Below are 23738 nucleotides of genomic sequence, written 5' to 3' on the forward strand. Positions count from 1 at the left end.
TGGTTGGGGTTATGACTTGATAGCTGGCAGTTCTATTGATGATGGACTTCCTGATTTATCCACTCAAGTCAGGCACAACCATCAATTAAGGCGCCTTGCCAGGACAGATATGCCAAATGTACTGTCACCTGTTGTTTATGACTGACTGACTGACTGTGCTCTCGCGAGTTGGCTTCCTGCAGAACGGGGCGGCTCTCCACTCATTCTGCTCTGCCACTGTGATTACTCCCAGCCATGAGGCACTAAAACAATGTGCATTTCCAGCTGCAATTTGTGCAGCCACTAAACGAGCAGCATCTATATTCCATCTTCATTAAAACATCGACTTCTTTTTATATGATTATCAGGATTACAATAACTGTAAACTATGAGGCAACCCTATACGTAGCATTGTTTTATCACGTCACTTTATAACCCCATTGAAGTCGGGAACATATAATTTCTCACAGATAGACTGCTATGTATATACTATCCATTCCCCTGGAAGCCATCGCCAGCAATTTCCTTCCTCTTTCATCATTCTAAATGCGCCTAAATGGTTTAGGTGGGGGGGAGTGAGCGGCAATAACCGCACCTTTGCGTCAGGAGGGGAATTTTGAATCTTTGATGCTTTCCCTGGCATGAAATGTACTTACAAATACCTTTGTGGGAGCAAATAAAAGGTTTAATATTTAATTAGGCCTAAGGGCATCTCACAATAACGGGCACATTTCTGATCAATGGTATGATGGACGAATCTTCGCTCACCGTCAGTCTGTGTGAGGTGAAAGCCTTGCTTCCTCCTTTAAATGTTACTACAGTTACTTACACGGAGACTGCACTTTGGGGAGTTCGGTTCATCATGAAGCATTTACAATGTACTTCCTGGTATGGTGAGCTGCCAGCCAGAGCCACTGGATTCGTGTTTGTATACATCTGTGAATTTTAAGAATTCTGACTTCAGATGATTAGCATGAATGATGAATGGCGAATGATGATGAAAAATGTATTTAGGCTCTCTTTGTGCCAACGCTGATGAAACTTTCATGATCCCTGCGGGGAAAGCGGGCATGTCATAGTGTACTGTGAGATTGGATTGCATAATCGAGAGTCTTAACTCGCCGCAGCCAGAGGGGAGTTTTTGAAGACCCCCTTTTGTTTGCCATTTTTTGTGTGTGAGATAACAAATGCCACAGAGGTCAGACATCCAACCCTGCTGTTGACTGCTAAACTAGGGAGCATCAAATTGACAGTGATCCTCTTTGCAAACACTTTCAGTAAATTCGTTGCCTGTCAGCCAAAGAAATAGCAGAAAAGTGCAGTTTTCTTGCATTTATGTCATTCAGAATATATAGTTATTCAACTAAAATAGGTTTTGAAAAAGCTTTGGTATTATGAAGTGACATGTCATTGAATCCCACATGACATTTTGCCATAGGTTTATTGTTATGTATCGTATATGTTGCAGATATTTTCACACAGGCAGTCTCATTGTCAGGGCTACAGTATATTTATTATAATATATAAAAATGAACATTTCTAATCTAATCTTCTATCTTCTATCTTCTTCTATAATCTAATCTTCTAATCTTTCTAATCTTGTTTAGGCCGGGTTGCTGTTTGATGATCTCTCTTTGCTTCTCGTCTTGATATTATGAATAAATGTTACTATAACCATAATACCAGCCATGTACACCTGGGGGCCTGAGCAGGATAATTTTGAGGACCCTGCCTAGCAGTAGATAGAAGGTGAAGTATTCATACAACCAGCTACTGTATGCAATTATAACCCTTATATATTTTATTTGTACCTCTAGCAACATGACGGGCCACAGTTCTTTTACTGCTAATAAAATACACTCTGAAACATTCAAAGTAAAACTCTAAAATGGCATTAACTGTGTTTGTCCCATAGACTGTATATAAGGACGTGACTCCAAACCTGTCGTATTAACACAGAAAAAAAGTGATAATATTTCATCACAGTCTGAAGAACTACCAATGTAAAGAGCAAAACACCTTCAGTACAACACAAATGTAAGATTCAAAAGGTTCAGATCGGCAGTATATTAAAATCAAGGACCCCTAAAAACCAAGTTGGTCTTTACTTGGTCAGACAGATTTGATGGCCTCTGAGCAGGATCAGTTGGTGGAGGTGGAGAAGAGATCTCCGAAACAGAAGAAGTTGGTTGGCATTCATCAGAGGTTACCATTGGAGCTGTGGGTTGAAATTAGTTGTAATTAGTCATGGTTATTTTAATTTTGAAGTCCATTAGTATAAAACATTAATCATGATCATTATAACTAAATCATACATAAGGTGAATTTGTTGTAAAGAAAAAAACATATTATGAATTTACATGCAATACAGTCATAGGTAGTATTAGTAGTAAAAGAAGATAAATCACACAAGGACAGTGCATATTAGTAAGTCTGTAAATTAAAAACCCTTTTTTTAGCTGGAGTGCAAGTAGTTATTATTGTACAGGCAGCACACATAACTATTCAAATTTTTCACTTACCAGCGCTTTCATCATCTCTGGTTGTGTCAGCATCATGACCAAAATACTTCATTATTGCTCCTGAGGAGGAAGTGTAAGTGAATATAAATCAAAGGGGTAAATACCTAAGCAGCTTCAGATTAGTATGTGTTTGTTTAATTTGACTAATCTGAGACATGTAGAAGATTACATTACTTTTCACTGTGAAAAGCCCTTAAAGACAGCCGGGATGTGGCGACAGAGCATGCTTACAGTGTACACCTGCATCTGGCTACTTTACAACTTTTTAGAAGTGACTAAAACAGATGTGTTTTGTCACTAAAAGTTCACCATCTGGTAAATCTAACATTACTTACAACATTGTGCTTGTTGTTTCTTCTAATTTCATCAACCTTCTTCTAATTTTCACTCCCGATTCGCGAAGCGTTCACTCACCCTAGTCGCCCTATAATAAAAGACTGTTTGTAGTTAGCAACACATTAGCAGCAACAAGTGCCAGTTCTATGTAAATACGTGACTTAGGGTTTCCAGTTAGACGATCAGTCAATTCAGCAAACAACGCATGAGCTTGGGGGCCCCCTAAGCAGCCGCTTGTTGGCTTATAGGAAGGGCCGGCTCTGGCTGTAGTTATGAGTACTGTTGAACGTTGCCTCACTTCATATCTTAAGTAAGGATGCAGCATTGAATGAGGGGCTTTAGTGTTATGGTGATGGCTTTGCAAATGACAAAAATAAAGTGCAAATGTTTTTGCATTATTCTTTTGGGAAACATTTTAGACATAGGCTAATTTGGCACAGCAGCTAGCATCAGAGGAGCCTTACTGACTAAACCTCCCTGTTGTGTAAATTAGCACACATGCTCGGTGGCGCTAAAGCCTTCAATGTAGTACTATCAAAATACACAAAGCTTAACAGCTGCTGTCAAAGCTTTGTGACCGCTGTGAAGGAGTCAACACACTTAAGCCTGCTGTCACTGCTGCAAGATTTTTCTGTAAATATTTCTGAGTGCTAAACAAAGCAGCATGTCACATTTTTAATCCCTGTTCCCTGCCTTCAGTTTTAATCGGAGAGATCCTGCACTCTTGAGCCACATAGCAATGAGGGAAAAACGTGTGATCTGCTTTGGAGACTTTTGTTCTGCTGCCACTGAACTTACATCAGAGAGCGTTGATACCTCCGAGACAAGGCACAAAACATATAAATGTCCAATTATAGTTGTTTCAAAGAGAGATGCATTTAAAAAATTAATAACGGGGGCATTACATAATTGACAACGATTGGTTATGTAAGCAGCCCAAATACAAAGAACAGGGTATTGTCTGTTTCTGAAATGGCATAGGGTGTGCCTGTGTGTCTGTATTTGTGTCACTGCGTATGTTGCCACGTGCACAGTACATTTAACCATATATATATATATGTGTGTGTGTGTGTGTTTATTGTAAGTTCATGAACACGTATCTGAAAAGAACATGATGTAGAATGAGGACAAGCCCCTGTTGAAAGCAGTAAACAGTCTCTTTTAAAAACTCCAAGTTGCTCCAGTGTCAAGGTGCATTCAGTCTGCCGCCCTCCCAGAAGCTGTTGACCTGCTCTGTTCTGTTTTCTCCTTGCTTCAATTCAGCATGAAGGTTGCTCTGTCTGATCTATGAATGGCTGAGGCTCTGTACAGTATTTCCCTCAGAACCAGAATACAAAAATAGAGGATCCCAAGGCTCAATGAATTATCACCTCTACATGCCAGTTTTGTGTCTCGCACACAGATTTGCATACCAGCCTCCACTGAGCTGTCTTTATTCGTCTTCTTCAAGTCTGATATTGTCAGTCAAAATTTTAAACTTAAGTTTCTCTTATTTATCCACATCCATCAGCATGGTTTCCTTACACAAGGGACAAAGAGGAATTGTTTGCTTTTCAGAAATGGCTGCGATTTATCATAAGATTGCAGACTGCAGTTACTATGAGACCAGGAATGGTCTGCTATTGAGATAAATCGTCAGAACAAAAACATTGAACTCAAATTGCCGTGTATCCTTGGGCAGTATTCTCCATCCAGGCTGTGGGTGTATTCTAGGTTAAGGTTCTAGGTTCGCAAATAATTGAATCAATCAAGAGCAAGAACTCTTCAGAATTTCCAAACTCACACCCGATGAATTTTGAAGAATTTATAAGAAGAAGAGGACAGATGGTGGATAGTTAGGTTTTAGGATTTGATGTGAGTTCATGTCCCTACTTGCTATTCAGAACCTCCCATACTAATGCCACTCTACTTCTTAACTACAGCCCTACCCAGGGGACAGGTTCCACGCAAGTTGTTCCTAACCAAAGCAATGAGTCCTCACAATGAGAAAAAGTATGGGGGACCTAAGGGTGCATCGTACGCTTCATGGTAGCAGCAAATACTTACATTGCCTATTGCTGCAGAGATTAAAAAAAATAATCAGAATCTGTAACTTTCTCTTAACAGATAAAAGACTAAATCTTTAATTAACCTTGTTGCTTTGTTAGCGGTATCTTGTGGGTTAACAAGAAATCTACAAAGGAAATGACAAATGTATGCGCTATGAGAAGCCCTAATTAGCAGTAGGAATCCCAGTTGTTACATGTTTTCATTTACTGTCTGAGGACTGAAATTCTTTTTCCTTTTGCACTTTTTGATCATTCCGAGCTCTGAATGCAATTCATCTGGAGTGGGTTTTTTCCCGGTAGTCTGCATTTCTTGGTTTGTATTCCAATCCTCTTTTAGTTCCCACTTCTTTCATTATTATTTGGCTCAGTTTCCTTTGAGGTGTGTGTGTGTGTGTGTGTGTGAGAGAGTGTGAGTGGTGTGAGGGGGGGGGTATTAATAATGTTGTAGGGACATAAATCTGTTCACACTGTGGGGACTTGCCTTCCCTATGGGGACAAAATGCAAGTCCCATTCAGTTTTAGGGTGAAGACTTAGGTTTAGTGTTAGGCAAGTAGTGGTCATGGTTATGGTTGGGGTAATTCTCCAGGGAATGAAAGTAAGTCAATATAATGTCCCTGAAAATGGTGGAAGCACGACTGTATGTGTGTGTGTGTGTACAACTTTCTTTAACTTAATCATTTTTAAGGAGCCCTTAATTCCCACAGAAACCTGCATTTAACTCATGAGCAAATTTGCTTTGACCAAGTTAAAAAAATAAATAAAAAAAACTTTACAGACAGCTCAGGTCTAGCCCAAATCCATCCAGTGACAGTACTTAAGCTCCTGTCTACCTAGAAAGGTAAGAAAGCAGCTTGATCCTTGACTAAGGATTACAGAATGGATGAAAAGGGGGAAAAAGACGGATGGATCGTGCTCTACTTATTTGGGTAGAGTCTCCTTGAATTGCTTGAATGTTCTCTGTAGTGAGATACAACTGCTAATCAACGACCCACATCAGAAAACTCTGCTTTTGAGGATAATTCTTATTTATTTCAACTTTTATATAATTTTGAAAGGTTTGGTCATAATTCCTATCTGTAATAATAACTTTGCACTCATTTAGTTAATTGCTTGGATCTTGGTAAACGGCAACATTGCTGAAAAGAAGTCAGATGTGGCGGTCAGACAATCAAACAGGATGTCACAGGTAAAATCCCCAGGTTAGCCAAACTAATTGGGAAGAGAAACCGAAAGCAAATGGGAAAATTATTACCAACATCCATTACAGTGTACAGGCCGACTTCCTGCTTCAGCTTTGGCCTAATGTACCTGCCATAGCAGTGCAACCAGTCTTCTGTCAGCACAATAAGTTGGCTTCCATTCAGTTTTACCTCCAAATAACATGGTTCAGATAATCTGATTAAATTGTTGAGTTGTTTACAACCTTTCTGAAAGTGTGAACGATCGCATTTCTTGCCTCATCAGACGTTCTCGTAGCAATATCGCCACGCTCCCTGATTACTTTGGTGACTCCGGTGTTATCATAGCTGAAATAAACGATGGCCAAACCTACATAAATAAGAGCTATGTTGCAATAAGCAGGAGTTATCCTTTAAGTGAGAGCTGAACTGAAATCCACTCAGGTACGTAGATGCCATCAGACTGTCACTTCCAAAAGTGTAAAAACATTTACAGACATGACAACATGACTTTTTTTATAGACAAGCTACAAGTATTACTTTTTATATTCCTTACATATCAAACTTTTTGTCCCAACTTGCTATAGTATTCAAATGTGCTTAAACCTGCTCTGTGCACCCTCACATCACCAACATTTAGCCAAGACTAAATTAGAGCAGCAACTAACAGTTGTAATTATCAACTACTGCCATGAATTGAATTGTTAAGTCTGTAAAATGTCAGAAAATAGAGACCTGAGGTAACATCAGTGCCATATTTCTACTGTTAACCTAGCAATCATTGCGATGATAACTTACCAGAGTTGTAAAGTCCTGTGAGTTTTATAAACCCTTGTGCAGTGCTTTGGCATCCGATAAGCCTTTAAACACATTGAACTGTTACTTGAACTACACTTCCTGGATCGTGTTTTATTGCGGTTATTCGGTCTGAATCCCGGCTTAAACACTTATACGAAGATGGTACCAGATTCGTTATGGTTCACTGATGAAGGCCTGTTTTTCTGAAACACATAAAACTGATATAAAAACAGATGTAAAGTTAACTACAGACGCCTGTGCTGCAGCACCTTTTTGTTTTGTAGTGCTGCTGTTTGATTTGTTTCACTGTAACACCACCCAGTCGCATGAAAAAAGCACACCTGTCCTGAATCTCAAAGTGTCATGGCTTGTTGTTGTTACTCGTGTTTTGTTCATGCTGTGCCAGCATATTCAACAATGCAGCATCTATTCATGTTACTGCCTGTTTTTTATGCAGGAGTCACCACCGTCTGTTTTTGCTATGGCTCCCTTGTAGTTGGTCTTTGTCTTGATATATTGGTTGTCTCCACTGCTGAATTGTAAGTGGGCTTGCCTTTCATTGTCCTTCATTCTGCCACAACTCCACTGTAAGCCATTTATGCCATCTGCTTGCAGAAATTAGACATTCTCATTGAGATGTTCCAGCGTTTCAAACTGTGTTTTTCCCCCAAACACAATCAGACCCACAGAAATGACTGGGCCCCTGAAAAGGTCCTGAAAATGGGCCCTCCGCAAATCTGCTTTACTCATGTCAACAAATGCTGTGCTCTCTCTCTATCTCCTACATAAACACATACATGACCTGCCGCATGCGGTGCATTTTTGATGTTCCGACGTTGTGTACAACAAACATTACTCATACTATTTTCAGGAGAGGGGGTTTTCATTATGAAACAGGCTATATTTTACTAAAGTAACATTTTAAAAAATTTCATTATTTGTTATTTTAATAACAAATTAAAAATTTCATTTTTTTAAGTAATGGTGAGTGTTTTTGGTTCGAAATTAAATTTGATTATCTTTGCTTATATTTAGAATGAACATCATTAGTGCTGGACTGCATGGGCCCCAGAATGGTTTCCCCTTTTTCCCCCCTTATGTGTGGCTCTGATCAGACCTTCCCTAGTGCACACCTCAGCAAATCCCTGCTGGTTCTCTGAGACATCCCAGAGACCCCTTCCTCCTCCAGAGACTGACTGTGATTCCAATTATGAGGAAATATGTACAGGAGATGGCCAACTGTCACAGGTCCCATGGAAATTTCATTTTAATTAATCTTGGGCAGATATTGGCAGCACGGGCATCCCGACAATCATCACGGCTCCCTGAAGTAGATCCAATTTTCTGTCTCAATAGGCATTAAATTAGCAAGAACATTTCCACCTTTGTCACCCCGGCACGCATAACAAATGAAATACATTTGGCTACATGACATAATGGTGTGCTAATAAATGACTTGCCAATGCAGCAAGGTACAGGGACACGTTGGCATTTGCGGGCACCTCATTACATCTGGGAGTGTGCAGAAAAAAAAAAAAAAAGTGCGCAGGAAGGCAGAATTGGGATGTTGTGTGAGGACCCAGACATTTTTGCTTTCCGTGTGAATTTTGTTGAGCTGATTCAGGGATCATTTCCTGGATAGTTTTGAGAATACTGATCTACATCACACCTTGAGAGAGCATTTTCACAAATGTAACAAGCGCTGTGTTTTCATGAAAAATTGCCCCACACATATCACACACATTGTGATATCATTAACGCTGAGAAGCTTTGCATTTCTTTTGCGTTTGGGGGTTGGATTGTTATCAAACTGCAGACATGTTGCAGCAACAGATCAATGCAGGTCTATATTTAGAAGCTCTGCCGAATTAATTTCCTTTAGAGGAAGTCTAGCACAGCCCTATAAGAGGAAGCGTATTCACTGTGGGCACAGATTAACAGGTTGCCAATACATTCTGGTTAAGTTTGTGAAAAGTTGGAATCAGTCTAAAAACCTTTATCACCCCACACGTGTCACGGCACAAAGGGGATCTGACATTTTTATGGAGATGTACAGACCCCAACTATGACTTTAATAAGTGAGATCATGACTTTAATAAGTAGAAAAGGAGTGAGGAGCTCATTTCAGATTCATTATATTGTTCGTGCATGCCTCGCTGACAGGAGATGTGCTTCCAACGCTGTAAGACTCATCCCACATCAATGCCTGACTCTCATCCGCCCACAGAGTGAGGTGAATTGCTCTATACTCTACACATACAGCACCTACTGCAAATTACATGAACGATCTCTTTTGCCAAAGCTGGAAAGTCTGAAATGTTCTTTCAAAGAACATTGTCCACATTGTGTTGCACATAGTGACTGCCATCTGTCCAAAAGAGTCACAGTAGAATCCAGATCTGGGAATATTCAAAGCCTTGTCCAAGCCTTTCATCTTCTGTCTCTTTCTTCCAATCCCTTTGTTCATGAGCTTTAGTTAGCTGCTTTGGGAGGCAACATGTAAGGGGACACCTAATGAGGGTATCAGCAGGATTGGCATTTGAAGAATAGGAGGAACAAGGTGATGACAGTATGTTGTGCAACTCAATACAGGAGTTGAGAAAAATATTGGGTGTTTGACAAAAGGAAGTCTGAGTCAAACTGAGGTTGGGCAATATCTAAGCAATAATATCTGACAAGTTGTATGTTATTATAACTGTAGCTAATGAATCGCAGCTAATGTTGCTTCAAATCTCTCTGTGCTCCTCCCTGCATTAGTTGATTTGGACTGAAATAAATCTGCATGATTCTAAATAAATAGCAGTTTATCTTTTTGTTGTTTTGTTGTTGGTGGTGGAGGTTGCACAAGTAACCCTATATAGCTCCAAGCTCTTTAGCATAGCCCGTCCTTGCCCACTACAGTTTAGTACCATATTAATTTAGCACTGCAAACAAACACCAGTGAGAATCAAGAATTTTCAGTGGGCATTATAAAAGATGAAGTTTACTGACTAGAATATAGAAATTTGTCAACCATCAGAGATTTTGCTACCATTTATACCAATATCCAGTTTCCATTCCTTTAATGTCTCCGGTTGTTTAATACCATTGTAGACACAAGAACAAAAACATGTATTTCATCTCTACACACTCTACAGAATTAGTTTGTGACCGGACCGAGACCACTTCCTGTAAGGGAGTTTTCAAACCTATGTTGTTTAAACCAATTGAATCAAACTCTGGTTCATTTTCCCCCTTTGTACAATTCGTTTGGGCAGATCTGAAGACAGCAATTGTACTTGGGTGCGGACTGAAACAACCACATCGAGACCGTTTAGAGGAAGTGATCTTGGTCCAGTCACAAACTGCAGTGTTTCATTTGTGCTACAATCTGACCCAACTACAAGGTGTAGCCTACTCAACTAAAAAAGTAAAACATTGCTCCCATAGCCAGGTGCATTCTGGGATGAGAATGAGCCAGATCAATAGTTGCTAGTAGCTAGCCGGAGAATGAATCATGGTCTGGTCATGGAAAATTAAACTGCTGTTTATTCATCAAATTTGAATCCACACTCCGATTGATGGTGCCTCATTTGATCACAGATAGTCACAAAATCCCTAACCTTTTCCTTCCCCGGCTTAGGTTCACTGAAGTGTGTTTGTGTTTCTCCAGTAATGATGAGCAGGCTCCATCTTAACCTCCCTCCCTGTCATCGTCTACTTCTGTGCAGTATTTTAATTGGCCGAGGCTGACACAACCTTCCAGCCCAGCTGTTTCCCTGTTACATCCCGGAGCAAGACTAGTGTTCCTCACTAATTACCACTGCTGTCTGGGATGATCTGTGACACAGCCGGCTCCCGCTGAATTACCCTCACCTCTCCCATTTACAGTACCTGTCAATATCCTCCCTCATTTTCATACATCAGTGGGAAAAGGAAAATCTGTGAAGTAGAGCAAAGGATTGACCTAAAAATGATGCCCTTTGAAAAGGCTCCCACAAGACTAATGACTGTTAAAAAGCAATCAAGTGGTACCAGCAGTCTGGGCGGTAGATCTCCGTATTTTATTGCTAACGCCCAGTCACAGCACCTCTGCTGTTTAAATTATTGCTATGTAAATCACCTGAAGTGCTTTGGTATTGGAAAGCAGCAGATTTAAGATGCTGGTGCGTGTGCTAAGTAGACAGTATCCCTATATTCGCGGAGGCCTTCATTTGAGGGACTAACTCCTGCCATTCATCAGCGTGTCAGTCTACCTCGAGCTGGCACTACATTCTGAGTTCACTGGCGGAACAAATGAAGTTCTCTCTGACTCACATATAAAAATGCTTATTCTGTATTTCTGCAAAACTGATGTGAAGTATAGTGCCTAAAAGTTCTGAACTAGCCTGTAGTGGAAGCACTTTTACCTTACCTCTGCCTCTTAATTTCTTTCACATATTTGTCTTGAACCAAAACCCTTTGCACACTTCCAGTATTCTGATGTGAAAGCATAGATGCTTGCAATTTGAAATATATATTAAACTATAACTTTTTTTCACTTGAATCATATTCTCAGTAAACTTGGGATTGGTATGTTTTTTAAAGATTGATGAGTTATGAAAACTCTTGAAAGTCTCTTGAGTTTTCATGTAGGAGTCAAATTCTTTAAGATAAAGGTTGTTTATAGCTAAAATATTGGCTTGTTTTTAAAAAACGTTGCATCTCTAATACATAGTATGTGTACATTGGGTGGATCCGCACCCAGAACTGCTGTAAACACAGATTGGATGCTTACCTTAGTACAAAACTTAACATGAGACATCACTGCCCTCTGCTGGTATTTAGACAGTATCACACCAACAGTGTAGAGGTCCATTTTAGGCAAAGTTAAAGGCTGCTTTTTCAGTTTTACTCAGTGTTTATTCAATACTTGTTTACAATTTGTATAAATTGTATTTTGTGACATCTAAAACTACTGTTACCTCTGCTACGGCGGATAACTCATTTGTCGTGGAATTCAAGCTTGTGACTGTTAATATGCTTATCACAGAAGAAACGTCCATTGTAAGAATTAATTGTTTTATTGTTGAAAAGTCTCTGTTGTCTTTCCCAGAACATAGGCTTGTACATTTTGCAATAGAATTGCATTCCCTTATTCCCCGGCTTATTTGTATTCCTGCACCAGATATGGTGTGAAACTTAATGGAGTTTTTATTTTTCCCCCCATTCAAGGATCCAAATTGATTTCTCCCCAGCACAAATGTATCGGTCATAACCACCAAATGTATATGAGAAATGTTGCCACTATGAGGTAACAGACCTCTAGTGCCTTCATATCGCACATTGTTGGTTTTTGCATTAGTTTTCAGATTTCACACTCTCTCTTACTCACCACCCCCCAGAGGTTTGGTCATGAGTTTGCTTCATTCCGTCAGCAGACAGTCCCACAGGATAGACCTTCATTCACTCCCAGCTCAATTAGGATGTGAACTTTCTGTAAAACTTATTCTGTATTTTCAGTATGATATGGCATTCACAAGCTGTTCTCAATGAAGTAATTACATTAGATGATTTGGAACAGGGTATCTAATAGCGGCCCCATTTGTCTCTGAGATCAAATCTTTGATGGTAGAAATTACTTGAATGTATTTTTGTTTTCTTGTTGTTTTAGTATGTTCTTTGCTCTATGGTTAGCAATAATCCATTTGTCCACCTCTTTAGTCCAGGCTGAACAAGTCCTCTAAATTGAATGACAAAATGTCAACATGTCTCAATAATAGGTGTGTTTCCATCCACAAGTTTTCATGCATGTTTTCAGTTTGCGCTTAAAGAAAGAAAGGAAACGCAGAAAATTCACAATGTAAATGTGTCCAATACTTTACCAAATGCCTGCATAGCTAATGACTTCCCCATCAGCCTTAGATGTACGCTACTTGTACTTTTATCTAATTAGCAAATGTTAGCATGCCAGCACACTAAAGTAAAAAAGGTGAACCTAGCAAATATGCTAAACATCATCAGCATTAGCATTGTCATTGTGAGCATGCTGAGACGCTGACATAACCATTTAGCTCGAGTCTGTGGCGCTGCTGTGCCTACAGCATGGCTGTGGACTTTTACTATTGTTATACCACAGATGCCTCAAGCAAGCAGTGACAAGCAGTTGCAGGCACTGTCTTAGAGGAGAAAGAAGGGGAGAAGGGAGACAGAGGCCGACAGTCATATGATCCGATCCTATAGTTCCCTCCTAATGACTCCCACTGTGCCATTTTTACCAAAGGCAAGGATTACCATTAAGCCCGAGTCACATCTTTTCACATGATCCTCTATCCTGCCCAAGGTTCATTCACACACATGCACAGACGTGAGCACACACTGAATAGTAGCAGGGGAGAGTGTGGATGAAAGGGAGGTGGGTCACGGGACGAACAGGAGAGATGTGTAAGCACCAATGGCAGAATAATGAAGTAGCTTTTTAAACAATGAGCCAAATGTCTTATCTTTGTACACAGTTACAGTTTGTGAGCATTTGCGTATTTGCATCTGTGGTAACTGTGAAACCATTAGATTATTCGTGCCATGACCCCTGACCTTCTAATTACTGCTGTGTTTATACTGTTAATCCGTCTAATCTAACATGCATACATTTAAAGATGACTTACAAAATTAGCTGTTCCAAACTAACGTGGCAACAAAGGAACTTTTGTTTGGATCACAACTACCTGTCTTGCAGCCTCACTGCTTGTCAATGAAATCATAATAAGTTTGTGTTAGCTCTACATCATATCCATATATACTTGTTTGACACACGTATGGCTCAAAGTGATATAAGTGATGGTAAACATCAAAGCTTCTCTCAAACTTACTCAAAAGACAATCAGTAAAAAGCCAGCTCCTCCTCTACTGAAATGTGACCTTAAAACACTGCAGTGCATTTTCAGGTCAATAGCACTTTGAATTATTAAACACCCACATGTCTATGATGATGATAAATCATAGAAAATTCATTTAGGGCCAGTGTAAGACTCTAAGGTCAAAATAATTGATTACTACTATTACGGTATTCATCTTGACATTCATTTTAAAAACACTGTAGAACAACTCAACAGAGACAGACAAATGATGTTTAAACAGTCTTAGTAATCTTGACACACTAATAGGTCTACTAGTTTTAAAGGGGAACACGGGAAGTGCACATATGTGAGGAATGTGGCTGTATTTTCAAATGTACTTCATGAGAATGAGCTTAGTGCTAGCTTTGTGTAATCCTCAACCCCACCCCCCACCCACCCCCCACCCCCCCCCCACCCCCCCAAAAAAAACAACCAAAAACAAAACCATGCATGCAGGCTGGAATTATGATAGCCAACGTGAAACACATGTGACTGGGTTAAGAATCTTTGCCTTTCAGTGTGTGAGACCACATTGACGGTGGAAGAAAAGTCTGTCCTCTTAGAAAAGTTTTTTGTATTGTTACGATGTGTTTTTATGTGACCTGCAAATTATTAACACTGACTGCATCAGTGTCCTCACATCTTTCTAAGACAAAAAATCTGCAGCGACGAGTCCGCATCGTACTTGTAGAGCAAACTGCATCAAACAAGGTTAGATTCTTATCATATGTTTTACTCAACTAAACACAACAATGTAAAAGTCCTGCATTAAAAAGTCCATAAAAGAAAGTATTGTCAGCCAATGTACTAAAGTATCCAGTGTAAAAGTAAAATTTCACAGAAAAATGACCCCAGTGACTGATATTAGCCTATTTATTGTATTATTAGGTTATATAAGGTGCATTGCACTGTTGTAGCTGCTCAAGGTTTAGCTAGGTACTTAATATACTGTTCAGTAGTTTAATCCAGTGGTTTCCAACCAAAGGTGTCTGGCTCCCTCCAAAGGGGTCACAAGATGAACCTGAGGGGGAGTGAGATGACTAATGTGGTAGGAAAAAAAGGAAAAAAGTTCATGCATTCATTTACTGGACCTTTTTCTAATCATTAATTTATTTTTGTCAAATATTTGACACTTTTACCTCTTTGAGCTTCAAACTGTTATTTAAATCAACCATCTGGGAAGGAAAAATCACTCTTTGGTGGAACTGCTAACAGCTGATATACATCTGACCAGACTTTGCTTTTTTTTAGAAGTATAGTAGATGTATAGTGTCTTATCATGTGTTTTTATAATGTAAAATCTTCATCTGATAACCACAGCTGTAAAAAACAAACCTAGTGGTATACAAACAATATTTACAGTATCTCCCACATGGAGATATAAATTGCATAAAAGGATGTACTCAAGTAAAGTACAAATACTAAAACATTTTACTTAGGTACACTACTTGAATACTTCCACCACTGTTTGGATTTAACATTTACTGCCATCCGATACGGCTGTTAGTGCTGCCTCGTGGCTGTTATGTTGTTTTTAAGGAACAATGGTTATCTGCTGCTTCACTCATTACTGAAATTCCTGGAGTTTGAAGCGAAAGCAGGTGTGCTCATTTAAAACTAAAAATCTGGCATTGTTTTTTTTTGTTGTTGTTGTTCCTCTCCTGAAAGAACTCCACCATACAGTGATTTGATGAGTAAATTTGTGATGCATCGGTTTGCTAATTAGTGGGAGTTGATCCCCCCAGTGAGGATAACTGATAGACGTCTGAGTTGTTGTGAAATTATATCCAACTATTAATGCAACCCAACAACTATTGTTCATACCATCCCAGTGCCATCTCTGCAACCCTGTGTAAAAGCTTGCATCAATTATGGGAAGGATGTTAGACTCTGGATGCTTTAGAAGGAACCTGCCTTGCCAGACTTGCCCTAGATTCTAATTCCTCGGGGGTTATCGCTGTAAGTTTTGTCAACAATAACAGCAAACCCTTTTCCTTAATCACAAAAAAAATGTCCTGAGGTTATAGGAGCAGCAGAGCAACATAATCAAGATTTTGCCACTGGTATCATCGGCTCATTTAAACTAATCAAACGTTCTTTTTTTGCCCTTCACCTGCAGAACAGTGAAGTAAACAAACAAACGGTGCACACGCTGGAGGGGTGATCGGAGGGAGAATTCAAATGAAAGTTGCACAGGAGATTCATATAAAAGGTAAGCGTGGTAGGTTTTTCATATTGCCATAACTCATGATAATTAAACACGTGTTTATGTTTGCTGTCCCTACTTCCACCTGAACTCTGTCTCACTGGATTACCACTGACACTGTAGGGCCTCGCCACCAACTTGACATCCAGAGATCAGTTTACTAGTGAATTGTTCTACTCAACATTTCTTACATAAGGCCTGCCTTTCAAACTGGATGAGTGGAGTTTGAAAGTTATGGCCACTTACCGAGCACGGAGGGTCTGCTGCTGCATTCCAGTCATTTTTGGGTTGTCATAATTGCCAGTTTCCAACTTGTTAGGAGTGTTCACATTAACATTCAAGTTGTAATTATGACTGGGAAACGCTGGGACACATTTCTGGATGTGTCTGAAAAATCAAACAGACACAGATGCAATCACATCAGCCAAACGGCTTTGGGTTATTAAACACAAATTTTAATAGGCTAGATATAATCTTACATGTCAAAATGAACCCTAACAATGCCAACTCTGCGTTCATAAGTCAGTCATGAGTAAATATGGGAATCTTTCCCCTGTCAACCATCCATCCCATATGACGTGAGCATGGCATAAGGTAAAACACTTTGATTTGCATCATGGTAAGTGTTGGATCCTTTGATATGTCGGCTTCTGCTGCTTCAAGTCTGACCGTTCTTTCTTCTTCTTTTTTTAACCTGTCTCTTGCAAGTATCCTATTTTAAAGTGAGCCGCTTTTTGAGAATGTTTGTTAATGCCTTTTAAAAACGTGCCTGTATTAAAACTATTTATTCTGATTCTGTGTCCTCCTATGCTCCTCTCTCTTGTGGAGTCCCACAGGGCTCAATATTAGGCCCTCTTCTCTTCTCTCTTTATTTGCTCCCGCTTGGTTCCATACTCAGGAAGCATGGTATGTCATTCCACTGTTATGCAGACGATAGTCAGATCTATGTGCCTCTTAAAAAGAATGAAACTGTTGGACCACTACATTAAATGTCTTGATGACATAAAGGCCTGGATGACTCTTAACTTTTTAAGTCTTAATGAAAGTAAGACAGAAGTGATGTTTTTTGGTGGCACCACTGGGATCCCCCGTGCCGATCTGGGTTCCTTGAGTCAGTATATCAAGCCAACAATCGACTCTGACTTTAAGCTTGACAGAGAGATAAGGTCAGTAGTTAAAACAAGCTTTTTTCAATTGAGGGAACTGGCCAAAATAAATCAGTTTTTTCTAGACAGTAATCCAGGCCTTTGTCACTACTCGGCTGGATTACTGTAATGCACTGTACGTGGAGGTCAGTGGGTCCTCTATTGCTCGTCTCCAGATGGTTCAAAACGCTGCTACACATCTTTTAACTGGAACACGTAAATATGAGCACATTTCCCCCATTTTATCCTCACTCCACTGGCTGCCTATACATCAAAGGATCCATTTTAAGATTATTTTATTTGCTTTTAAATGTCTTAATGGTCTTGCCCCACCCTACATCTCTGAGCTGCTACACCACTATAGAACCACCCGTTCTCTCAGGTCAGCCGATCAACTGTTCCTAAGTGTGCCCAAAACAAAGCACAAGCTTAAAGGGGACCGTGCTTTTGCCGTAGCAGCTTCTAAACCTCTGCACATTAGCATCTTCACTGTCTGTTTTTAAGCCTCTTCTTTAAACCCACCTCTTTTCCCTGGCCTTTGATAACTGAAATTGACATTTCTTGTTTTGGTTGTATTGATTTTATTCTTTTATTTTATAGTTGTTAATGTTTTTATTTGAATTTTATGGGTCGTGTGAGCTTTGTATTTAGTGTATTCATTTATTGTTTTACTGTACAGCACTTCGTGTCCACTTTGGATTTTTAAAGTGCTCTATAAATAAACTTTGATTGATTGATTTAAGTGTATTGCACATGAGATGCATTTTAACTGAACTGAACTTACTGCATCTGCTTCACTTTGATTTGAAACCCAGAAAGTGGAGAAATAATGCTGCATTCCTAGATTGCTAGAGGACTTCTTGCTGAATAAATGTCTTCCATGCTTCCATGTCTCACTCATGTGCTCATGGCAGCACAAGCAGCCTACACCTCTAGGGGGGAGAGAGAGAGAGAGAGGCTTCCATGAGATGTCAAAAGACCAGAAATATGATCACTTTAACAAACATTCTGAGGCGTTTTAAGATTAGATTCTGCCATTTTATACAGTAAAGGGAATTACTTTAATACACTGGGGCAACCAGGGTATTCAAAATAGCTCATTTTGGGGTTATTTTGTGCCTTTCTATTTGATATTCAGTAATAGACAAAAGTGCAATAGTAGATCATTTAAACAAGACCCGTATTGTATTTATGAGCTTGCTTGCAGCCCCAAGTAGATTATTTTAATTCCACAATCTACTTGTGCGCCAGAGGGCTGCATTTGTAAAAAGCTATGGCTTCATAACGAATTAATTTTCATGCAGTGCCCATAAAAGTGTGCAGAAACGTTACAGTCCATGTACAGGCATTAAAGTTTATGGGTAGGCCTGTACTCATTCATCATAATTTGTGTTTTAATCTTAAACAGTTTTGTGATTAATTATACTTCCTCACATTTAATGTTGGACTATTTCAGGCAACTGCACAAGTCCAGTGAGTTTGTAGAAGAACAATGTAGTGCATGAGGGATCACACTGCCTTCTTTCCCTCCATTCCCAGTAGGAAATGTGATGTTATGTGATGGCATCACGCGGGAGTCAGAAAATCCTGGTAGTCATGCGCTAATCCGGTATTTAAAGTCGACGGTTCACTGGTTTGGGGAAATTAGAAGGCAGGGGCTGGGGCGCATGGGAGGTGACGTTTTACACACCACCAAGTTGACAGAAAGTAATTCCTGATGTGTTGAAGTGATACACTTTCATTTAGGATAAAGGGTTAGTTGAAGTGCATATTTACAGGTAGATATTCAGTCAGGAAAACTGACAGATCATCGTGCGTAAAATGTCTCGGTGCTGGTTTTTGGTGCTTGTGGGCGCGGCGTTCGTGAGCGCTCAGTTCCCCAGAGAGTGTGTGACACCCGAAGGACTCAGGAGTGGACGGTGCTGTCCGTCGCCCTCTGGACTCAACAACGACCCGTGTGGCGCCAGCGCTGGGCGCGGACAGTGCGTGCCAATCGCGGCGGACGCGCGCCCGCACGGCCCGCAGTACCCGCACGACGGACGGGACGATCGGGAACGATGGCCCATCCGGTTCTTCAACAGTACCTGTCGGTGTAACGGAAACTTCAGCGGTTATAACTGCGGCCGCTGCAAACACGGATGGACGGGGCCCACCTGTAACCTGAGAGTTCCTGTTGGTAAGTGCGCGTCCTCGGGGGAGTTTGGGAAAATACTCAAATAATAATGTTATGGGATATTGACTTGTGGGGAGTCAGGAGAGGTCACAACTAGCAGAAACAATTTCTACAGGACAAAGACAGATTATTCGAATTAGGGCTCTGTGAAACAAGTTGAAATACATTTGAAATAGTTACACCCCTGAATCTTCGAGAAGGGCATTCTCAGCCATTTAAAACTGATCCCCAATTAACGCATGACTGTTAATCCATTTTTCCTCTGCCGTAATCCCCCCAGTAAGGAGAAACGTGATGCAGCTCAGCGCTGAGGAGAAGCGTGCTTTCGTGAACGCGCTGGACCAGGCCAAGCGCACGGTGCACCCCAACCTGGTGATCGCTACGCGGCGCTATCAGGAGATCTTTGGGCCCGACGGGAACACCGTGCAGTTCGAGAACGTCACCATCTACAATTATTTCGTGTGGTCCCACTACTACTCGGTCAGCAAGACGTTCCTGGGCGCGGGACAGGCCAGCTTCGGGGGAGTGGACTTCTCACACGAGGGCCCCGGTTTTGTCACTTGGCACAGATACCACCTGTTGCAGCTGGAGCGAGACATGCAGGTAAGATACGGTCTCTCTCACACACACACACACACACTCGTGCTGTGAAATAGAACTGATGTGGTGGGGGTGTTTTGAGATAAAGAAAATAATCGAATGGATTTTGTTTCTGTGGTTTCCTGAGAGTAATCGCAACCTGTTTATTCACATTTTATATCGCCAACTAACAGCCTACATGAACCCAGCTGTCGTTTCCCCAACTTGTTTGTTTCGTCTAATGCGTTCCTCCCACAATTGTGTTGAGGCAATGTCATGCTTTGATAGGCGAGCAGCGCGCAAATTGTGATTTTACGCGTTTTATAGGCTGCTATTCGATTTGCACTGAACTGATTATTGGTGAAAGGAGTTATTAACCTTCATCAATCGCATTCACTCCCAGCATAGAGTTGGTATCATTATTACATCCATCCGGTTCACAAAGCGCAGAAACCGAGTCCTGTGATTTTGAAACCCTGGCAGATTGTTGGACTCCTGCTGAGAAGCTCCATCCTTAGCAGGTCTATGGTTAAGATGTGCTCCCTAATTAGTCATTCCTTTTTTCCCTGCTGGAGGGGCACAGTTTGAGGGAGAGTTCTTAATATCTGGCAGCAGCTCAACATCTCACTCTTCTAATGCACGTTAGTGGCTGGTTTCATGAGCCATAGTTAGGATCCATTTGTGCTTTTCTGATCAAAGAGAGGAGTGTTTCAGAATGGGATCTGGTGACTTTGTAATGTTTTTTTTTTTCAAAGGAACAAAAAGTAAGCTATTGAGCTTGATCAACAAATCCTGTATCTACACCTTAGGAATTTCTGCACTAACCAAAAAAAAGGTGCGAAAGAGCGTCACACTTAAACTTTTTTAAAAAGTATTGTCTTTTCTAAAAGTTTTGGATATAAAAATATATATAAACTTGTTTCCACAAAAGCTATTAAAGAGCCAATTATCATTTATTGCAGGTTTATTCATGCATGGTGAACAGATATTGTCATAGACGGTCTTTAAAGCAGAATCAGTGTGTGAAAATGATTCATTTTCAATTTATTCTGTGCACTATGACTCCATTACCAAATGAGACTTTATGGATACTTTGATATTACCTAGGGGACAAGAATACCTAAAATAAACATAAAAGTGTGGTTTCCTTACATTTTGATCTTTGATCTTCACTTTCCCAAACTCTAACTCAGCTCATTTATTTATTTCACCCAGGATATGCTGCAAAACCCCTCCTTCGCCCTGCCCTACTGGAACTTTGCCATCGGCGGCAGCACATGTGATATCTGCACAGATGACCTGATGGGAGCCAGGAGCAGCTTTGACATGAATTCCCTGAGCCCCAACTCTATTTTCTCTCAGTGGAGGGTCATCTGTGAGAGCGTGGCAGACTATGACACGCTGGGAACAATCTGCAACAGTGAGGCTATTGTTTATTCACCATGAAACACGCCAGTGGTGGTCATTCTCTTTATTCTTCAAGTGCAGGGAAATTGCTGTAGTCTATCTTATTTGGCTCCCCTCCCTGCCTCCTTTCAGGCACTGAGACCTCTCCCATCAGGAGGAACCCAGCAGGAAATGTCAACAGGCCGATGGTCCAGCGTCTCCCAGAGCCCCAGGATGTGGCGGACTGTCTGCAGGTTAACACTTTTGACACGCCGCCCTACTACTCTACCTCCTCTGAAAGCTTCCGAAACACAATAGAAGGTGACGGCAAAGATATGTCTTCCTCTATCTGTCTGTCACACAGTTTTTGCATTTCCTTATGCGTCTTCGTGTTGTTTCGGCAGGATACAGTGCCCCCAAGGGGAACTATGACCCTGTGGTGAGGAGCCTCCACAACCTGGCCCATCTGTTCCTGAATGGGACAGGAGGACAGACTCACCTCTCACCCAATGACCCCATCTTCATCCTGCTCCACACCTACACCGACGCTATATTTGACGAGTGGTTGAGGAGACACGGTCCAGGTGTTTAAGCTGCAAAATCTGATTTAGAGAAGAGTTCTTGTTGTACCTTCACATTTTCCTGCTTTATTGCTTTTGGGCTAACTTCAGGTATTTCTTGACAGATTCGGCTGTGTATCCTGAAGAAAATGCCCCCATCGGTCACAACAGGGGCTATAACATGGTGCCTTTCTGGCCTCCAGTGAGCAACGCTGAGATGTTCATGACTGCCCCTGAAAATCTTGGTTACTCTTATGAAGCTGAATGGCCAGGTGTTCATTTTGAATTACTCATCCCATCATTCGGGCGTCTGTTGTCAATCTTGCCTTCAAAGAAATGCAGATGACATAGGTAATGATCACTGACTTTTTGTGTTTCCAGGTCAAGCTTTCACTTTGAGCGAAATCATCACCATGGCCATAGTCTCTGCCCTCGTGCTCGTCGCAGCCATCTTCGCCGTCACAACATGTGCCGTGCGTGCCAGGTCTCGCAAGATGGAGGGCCACCAGCCTCTGCTTGGGGATCAGTACCAGCGCTACGATGACGAAAAAAGCCAGTCTGTAGTCTAGGATCGGCGTTCAAAGGCGAGCCACACCTACGTGCCTTCCTCTCTATGCTTTTACAGTGACACAACTGCACAGTTTGTCAAAGCCTGAATCTGCTCTCACTGGAGAGCATGTGTAGATCCCTGAATGCTACAAGTAATTTTTTTTTTTTTTTTGCTGCATTCAAAGCCGGTGTAGTTTAATTGTCTTTACAAATAGCACAGATGTCAACAATTACTCATTTCCATGAGCACGCATTGGAGATGCAATTTTGTAATCTTTGATGTTTATCAGATTTTCAGGAAAAAATGTGTTCAAATAAAGTGAACATGGACAACTGAAGTGTTAGTGTGATAGCGATGCCACCAGGTGGCGCTGCATCTAGTCAGTGGTCAGTATCAGCAGTGATGCCACCTGTAGTTTTAATATTTCACTTATAAGGTGATTCAGAATGTTCAGTGACTTTTTGAACACATTTAGATAAATAGATTAATACAAGTAATACAGGCAAGATAATTAAAAAGCGTACACTTACAGGTCTACAACTTCTACCATGTGTATAGGCTGTAACGTTTGCTGTGTTTCACAGTTTAGTGTTTGGTAATGGATTCCACTGCCCGTGTAACAGAGCCATAATGACCACAAGGGGGTGCACCAGTTCAATTTCTGAAACTCTGTTGATAAGAGATCTACTTTAGGGTGGCCTTGTTTTTGTGTGTGTGTGTGTGTGTGTGTTTGTGTCTTTTTTTTTGTAATGATGTATTAAGAAAAACTGATTGAATGATTGACCTGATGTGTTATAAATGAACAAAGACATAAAAAAAAAAGAAAACACAGGGGGAGGTCATTCAGAAGTGGCAACATGTTATAATCCTGAGACCTTACTGAACTGTGTACTGACCGTTTTACCTATGCAGCTGTCTGCCCTTCCTGTCATTTAAAAAGCTAATGTCACGTGAAATGGTCATGACTGCTTCTTCTGTTTTTACATATCTAAAATGTTGTTGAATCTGGGCCCATGCCAAATTATTTAAATGATTAAATTTTACGTTGCCTACACAGTGGTTTGTTCGACTTTACACTGAGACTGGAGGTCGGCTGGCTGTGCACTGACACTCATGAGATTACAACATAATGTAATACACACACCAATAATGTGTGTCTAGTAATTTGCAGTGCTTACCCCAGGTTATAGCCAGGTCTGCCTAATGGTTGGACTCCTGGAAAAAATGTACTCACTGTTACGTTATTCGGTGTATTTCAAAACAGGCCGCCCGGCCGGTGTTGCCTCACCTGTCAGGTGTCAGGTTTCAGAGGAAGCGCCTTTTTGGGAGGGCCTACTGACAGTACGTTGTCGTTAAACCGTCTCACTACTGGTCAGGCGCTTGAATGGGAGGTCTGTTGGTGTAACAGCGGTGCGCTGGATTC

At 40.9% G+C, this 23738-nt stretch overlaps 1 protein-coding gene and 1 long non-coding RNA gene across 3 annotated transcripts; one reads left to right on the plus strand and one right to left on the minus strand.

Annotated features, from left to right (window-relative positions):
* Positions 1-1757: 1757 nt before the first annotated feature.
* Positions 1758-23654, minus strand: LOC119912508. 2 transcript variants are annotated; one of them, XR_005446171.1, is made up of 4 exons: positions 23494-23654; positions 16169-16309; positions 2502-2561; positions 1758-2197 (listed from the first exon to the last, which is right to left on the minus strand). It is a non-coding gene; the product is annotated as an uncharacterized LOC119912508 (long non-coding RNA). The 2 variants fall into 2 exon arrangements; XR_005446170.1 differs by lacking the exon at positions 23494-23654 and adding an exon at positions 17852-17994.
* LOC119912504 (5,6-dihydroxyindole-2-carboxylic acid oxidase-like) lies at positions 18575-23358 on the plus strand. The gene is made up of 7 exons (XM_038731723.1): positions 18575-19243; positions 19521-19843; positions 21035-21239; positions 21359-21526; positions 21610-21789; positions 21891-22037; positions 22147-23358. The coding sequence occupies exons 1-7, from the start codon at positions 18889-18891 to the stop codon at positions 22332-22334; spliced, it is 1566 nt and encodes a 521-aa protein (XP_038587651.1). The 5' UTR covers positions 18575-18888; the 3' UTR covers positions 22335-23358.
* Positions 23655-23738: the final 84 nt, after the last annotated feature.

This window comes from Micropterus salmoides, unplaced genomic scaffold, assembly GCF_014851395.1.
Source record: "Micropterus salmoides isolate LMB-PRFRI ecotype aquatic unplaced genomic scaffold, ASM1485139v1 Ms_hic_scaffold_2, whole genome shotgun sequence".
NCBI classification, from domain to species: Eukaryota; Metazoa; Chordata; class Actinopteri; order Centrarchiformes; family Centrarchidae; genus Micropterus; species Micropterus salmoides.